At 56.5% G+C, this 6000-nt stretch overlaps 1 protein-coding gene across 1 annotated transcript in view; it reads left to right on the plus strand.

The window, feature by feature from the left end:
• Window positions 1-4503, plus strand: part of LOC130044715 (adenylate cyclase type 1-like) — a gene marked incomplete at its 3' end in the record, with an annotated part of 29466 nt that extends 24963 nt beyond the window's left edge. Inside the window, exon 3 of the mRNA XM_056137344.1 lies at window positions 4385-4503. Coding sequence (XP_055993319.1) covers window positions 4385-4503 — 119 coding nt within the window. The remainder of the gene's footprint in view (window positions 1-4384) is intronic.
• Window positions 4504-6000: the final 1497 nt, after the last annotated feature.

Raw genomic sequence — 6000 nt, forward strand, 5'->3', positions numbered from 1 at the left:
AATCGATGAACAATGGGAGGACAGTGCTACGGTGCAGTACTAAGTCTAGAGGGATTACTGCCAAAAGCCACTGGGTTCTGAGATTGGTGTGTGTGCCTCTGGGATCATGGTCATTCAGGAACTGGAGGAGGTGTTCGTGGTCAGCAGCTTGGGGCCTTGTCAGGGCAGGGGGCAGGGCCGGGTCCACCCCCCCATTCCATGAGGCCCTGCGTGCCTCATCACTGCAGTCTCATACCTGGCTGTCCATTAGGCTCTAAAAGATGGCGGCCACCATGCTGCTGCCACCAGCAGGGAAAGGTGGAGGGACACCACCCTTCCCCTCCTGGAGAGCCCTATAGTTTCCACGGTCTCTGCAGCAGGGGGTGCTGGTCAGCAGTGAGAGAGAGGAAAGGCTGGCCTACAGTACCTCCCCGTCTGGGGGAGCTGCATCCTCACAGCTTGGGGGGACGCAGGTCTGCGAGACTTCACTGGAGTGTGTGAGGGGCTACCGTCTAGGGTGCTTCTTCTGGGGGGATGTCCCCCTCCTGCTGTTGACATATCAGGTTCCCTGCAGCCTCTGTGCTGCACAGCAGTTCTAGGCCCCGTGTCCCCAGTGCTCGGGTGGAGGGGGTGTCCATAGGAGGGCCACGCTCGGGGAGGGTGTCCATAGGAGGACCATGCTTGGTGATGGTGTCCGTCGGTGAACGCACGGGCCTCATATGGGTCTCAATCTGTGGCTCTGGGGCTTCTCTCCCTGCTCTCACGTCCACAGCCTGTCATGAGGGTTTCATGTGCTGTGTCCAGGCTTTCAGTTGCTCAGAGTGGAAAAGTACTTTATTTACCTAGAAGCAGAATTTTCACAGCTGAGCATCTAGTGCTTCTCTCTCTCTTTCTCTCTCTCTCTCTCTCTCTCTCTCTCTCTCTTATAATTTTTTATCTTATAAAGTAGTTCACAATATTTGATTACATTTAATATTCAAATGGGCTGGAGCGATAGCACAGCGGGTAGGGCGTTCGCCTTACAAGCGGCCAACATGGCCGACCCGAGTTCGATTCCTCCGCCCCTCTCGGAGAGCCCGACAAGCTACCGAGAGTATTCGATATGCCAGACACAGTAACAACAAAGTCTCCAATGGAGACGTTACTGGGCCCGCTCGAGCAAATCGACGATCAACGGGAGGGCCTTTATCTTTATCTTTATTCAAATGCCAATCCCACCATCATTATACCTTCCCACCACCATATTTCAGATGTTTCCATTCTGAACCAGAACCCCTGCCCTAAAGCAGAACTGAAATAATATAGTCTACATTGTTTTATGAAAAACCACTGAAAATGCTGCAAAAAAGTATCCTTAAAGGATTTCACCCAGAGCCATTAAGCCCTTATATAAGAGATCACTAACATGTTCTTAGAGGTTGAGTCTTCTTTACTTTTATATGTATATATTTGTAAAAAAAAATGTTTCCCTCCAAGATTGGTTGCCTCCTACTTTGAACTCCATCAAATATGGTGCAGTACTCCTAGAGTATGGGTAGGCTGAATGGTATGAAATGTTGTGCAGTTCAGGAATAGATTCACTTGAGGGTGAGGCTTGGCCAGAGCATGGCGAGCCTCATGTTATGCTCCCTTCCGGGAGAGAAGAACGTGTGATCTGGATGGTGGCTGATGACGAGATTATCTGGTGCCAGCCAGAGGTGGCTTATGGGTGTGACATCTGAGTTTCCAGAGACGGGGATGCAGGCAGGGGATCACCGTTCCTGCTCCCATTGGACCCAGAGTTCTCAGTCACAAAGTCCCACATATCTGGGTTTTCTGGGGGTTCACTCATGGGTGAGGCTCGACCCAAGGGCGTGGGGGGTGGCCATTGAGTTCAGATCACATGTCCTTTTCTCCGTGGAGGGAGCATAATATGATGCTTGCCATAACCATGCCGTTGGAGACCACGGACGCTAGGCTGTTTCACTCGGGGTGCCCTAGAGGGGGGCGGGTGAGACCCTTCCCTGTCCCAAGGGACCCAGCCCCAGAAGCCAAAAACGTCTAGCATTTCTTAAGAATGTTGTCTGTCAAGGGCCAGGGATATTGCCCCATAGTTGGAAGCCTGCCTCAGGAGCTTGAGGAGAAGGCAGCTGGAATAGAGAAGGGATCACTGAGTCAATGATGGTTGGAGGGATTGCTCGGGATGGGAGATGTGTGCTGAAAGTAGAAAGGACCAAACGTGGTAGCCTCTCGGTACCTGTATTGCAAACCATAATGCCCAAAAGTAGAGAGAGAATATGGGGGAAGTTGTCTGCCATGGAGGCAGGGGGAGTGTTGGGATGGGGGGGGTATACTGGGGACATTGGTGGTGGAAGATGTGCACTGGTGGAGGGATTGGGTGTTTGATCATTGTATGACTGATACTCAAACATGAAAGCTTTGTAACTGTATCTCATGGTGATTTTAATAAACAAACAAACAAACAAAAAACACCCTCAATCCCCTCACCCCTTCCCGAAAGAGAATGATATCTTTATTTAAGCCACACTGTCATAGGCAGGATAAATGACTAAGGCTGTTCTGTTATCTTCACGGAACTCTGGAGTTCTCTGTGTTCCCTGAGGCGAGGGTGCTCCCTCTCGCCTGTGTCTTGCTGGCCGGGCAGAACTGGCTCGTGGCTTTCTGCAGTTTCCTGTGCACCTGGGCCAGTCCTTGGGCTAGATGTGGATTTCCCGTGATAGCTGTAAGCTTTTCTGTCCAGGTTGTTTGATTTTCTGTTTGGTCGATTTGTTGATCACACTTTAAGTCACATGTTTACTTGAATAGTGTGTTTGCGTTTGTGTTTTGGTTGTGCCTGATCACTCCCCCCAACCAAAGGCCCAACCGTCCCTGCCAGTGTCCTTATATTCCTTCCAGTTCACGTCCTTTTCACCCCCTTGCTTGGTATTCTCAGTTTTCCAGTCTATGGCCGAGGATTGCCATTTGACACTGGCCTTGTTTTGTTTCTCTGTGCTCTCAGGGACAAGGGCTATGTCTTGCCAGATGGAGGTGTGCTTCCCACGTCAAAGACTTTGTGCTTTTAATTTTGACTGTTCATGTGGATTGTCTGCCGGGGACATGGGTAATCTTGTAAAAGAGGCTCATATCGGGGTCCCGTCCTAGCAGCCTGGCCAGGACCTGCAGAGGACACTGGTTCATGCGAGGGAGGTTAGGCCATTGTGGCTGATGAGGCAGATCTGGTGTGCAGACCTTCCTTCTGCTCAGTGGTCCGCTGGGCATCTGGGAATGGCAGAGAGGAAGCCACAAGCAAGCATAGTCTTGCCTCGTGTTGCTGGGATGTATGTGCGGTTGGTGATGTGTCTCCCCCGAGATGGGGTCCGTCTAGTTACAGGGCACATGGCGGGGGAGCATAGTCGGCCCTTGCTCAGAGTTCACGGCCTGAGCCACAGACTCTGGGGGTCAGGACCAAGCACATCCTGGTGGGTGCACACGCTTGGCTCTGTTGCTGCCTGCGGGCGGGGGTGACCTGCCTCAGGAATTCATGTGCGAGGTGTTTGGAAGGCGACTCAATGATGCGAACAACCTCGTGGACAGTCTATCATCTAGGAGGTTCCCTGGGTACATCTCATGCACCGGGCGCATGGGTGAGTCTGTGATTTGGACCAGGCCAGGCCCTCCCCCTCCCTCAGGCCCCTGCCTCCCTGAGATGGAGTCCGCAGGGCACCGTGGGTCTGGGAGACTGTTCGCCCTGAGATGTTGCCTAGCATCAGGCTGTGACTGTGTGGTTGGAGCCGTCCTATGGCCCTTTGCAGCTGTGTGGCTTGCGCTGGGGGCTTGGAGGGAGAGCCTGCGGACAGTGTCCCCTGCTGCTCCTGACCACCCTGACTCGGTCTCTGCCCAGCACAGGGGGGCAGAGGAGAGTCGAGGGGGTGTGCCGACTCCTTTGCAGGAACAGTTTCTCAGCCTACACGAGCAGTCTCTGAGGAAGTTGCCGGGCTCAGGCAGGGATGGCTGCTAGGACCATCAGAGGTGGCATCTGTCCCAGACGGGAAATGGGCTCAGAGGCTGCAGAGCCCCTGGGGGAGGAGCACGTTGTCTCGGGAGTCCCAGGATCGGGAAGGCAGAAGGAAAGGCACATTGTCGCCGGAGCAACATGGGACAAGGTGCCCGTCTCCTGGGATGCGGGGTGCGTCTGGGAGCCCCCACAGTCAGGGAAGAGGACTGGGAGGGGTCACAGCCATGCAGGGGTGCTTAGGGGAACGCGTGCTTCCTGGCACTTCAGGAGGGAGGGACACGCGTGTGACAGGCCGGGCCTGGCAGCAGCCGCTGAAGGTCCCGGAATGAGGCACCGGCCACGTGGCCCCCTGCAATACCAGCCTCGGGGGTGTGCCCTGAGGACCCCTCTCTGCCCCCTTTCTGCCTCCAGGAGCGACTGCTCATGACCCTCCTGCCTCGTAATGTCGCCATGGAGATGAAGGAGGACTTCCTGAAGCCCCCCGAGAGGATCTTCCACAAGATCTATATCCAGAGGCATGACAACGTGAGGTAGGCCGCTGCATGTCGTGTGTCTGGAGGAGGTGGGGGTCAGGGAGGAGTGGGGGGTGATAAGGGGAGAGTGGAGGGGAGGGGTGTGGAGGGGAGGGCGTGAAGGGGCGATGGAGGGGGTGGGGTGATGCTGCTGATATTGGAGGGGTGAGTGCTGGGGACTGAGGAGGGGAGGTGACGGCCCGTGATGCCAACGACATTGGTCTCCTGCCCATCAGGAGGGGGACCCACCAAGGGGAGAGACATTCGGGGGCTTCCTAGAGACACCCTTCCACGATATCCGCCCTTCCACTGCCGGCTTCAAGCCCGACATGCTCAGGACAGACCTCTGGACTGGGCAGCCTCAGAGCTGCCTGGGGTTCAGGTCCCATCAGGGTGATGTGCTGACTCAGCGCTTGTTCCCACCCGCCCCAGCTCGGTCCTTGGAGGCTGGGCTCTGGCTCTCCCGTTTTGTGGGTCAGCGACAGCCTTTAGTGACCCAGCCTCCTCCCAGCACTGCAGGCTCGCTGGTTTGCTAGAAGGGTCCTGCTAAGTATCTCCTAGGATTCTGCACTCTCTTTCCCAGTACTGAACAGTTGGGTAGCTGCTCTTGTGGGCTCAGTCCTTGACGACTCCTGCCTGCAGCTCTCAGGACTGCATGTGACATGGGAGGGACAGGTCAGCTCGCACAGTGCGGGCCCTGCGGAGCCAGCCCCGTCTCCTGCAGTGACTGGGACCCGCGGGGCTCTAGCTGCTGGCCAGAGGGCCCGTGGCCATCCTCGTCACCGCCACGCACTCACCCCCACTGCCTGCCTCCCCTGAGCCCCAGCCTCTCACCAAGAGGAGCCGCGTCGAGGCCCAGACCGGAACCTGCCCACGGACATGAGTGTCCATTCACGGCCAGCCGTGGGCACTGCCCCTCACTAGAGGAAGCGGAGGCGGGGCAGAGCCCAGCTGGTGGCCCCAGAATCTAGACAGTGGCACTCGGCACGCACGGGGTCCAGCCTGGCAGATTTCCTGTCAGAGCAAGGAGCCACCATCAGTCTCGGGCCCACTCCTGTCCTCTCTGCTCCTGGCCTCCTGGCCGCCTGCCCCAGTGGGTAGTGCTCTTTGTGCTTGTCTGTTCCCACCCAGGATCTCTCACGGTCACTCTGCTGGGCTTTGTTGTCCTGTGCCCTCAGGGCGCTGAGGAACTGTCGTTCCCCTGACCTGTGGTGGGGTCCAGCCATGGGGCCCTGGTGGGTGCTTGTTGCATGGTTGCATCTCGGAATTCTCACAGTTCTGAGCAGTCATGAGCTCTCACTGGGTGTCAGTGTCCCTCAGAGCCTCGTGTTTGCTGACTCTCCCGCCCTTTGGGACAGGCTGTGGTCATTCTCATTGCACACGCCCAGGTATTGACCCTGCAAGCACTCGGGACTTCCCTGGGCCTCTGGCCTTCGGGTGGACTCTGTGCCCTGCTTCCTTCCTGCCCTCCCGGCACGGGCCATGGGAATGTCCCACCAGACTGCGCTCCCTGCT

The sequence above is a fragment of the Sorex fumeus genome, unplaced genomic scaffold, assembly GCF_029834395.1.
Source record: "Sorex fumeus unplaced genomic scaffold, SorFum_2.1 ptg000123l, whole genome shotgun sequence".
In the NCBI taxonomy this organism is placed as follows: domain Eukaryota; kingdom Metazoa; phylum Chordata; class Mammalia; order Eulipotyphla; family Soricidae; genus Sorex; species Sorex fumeus.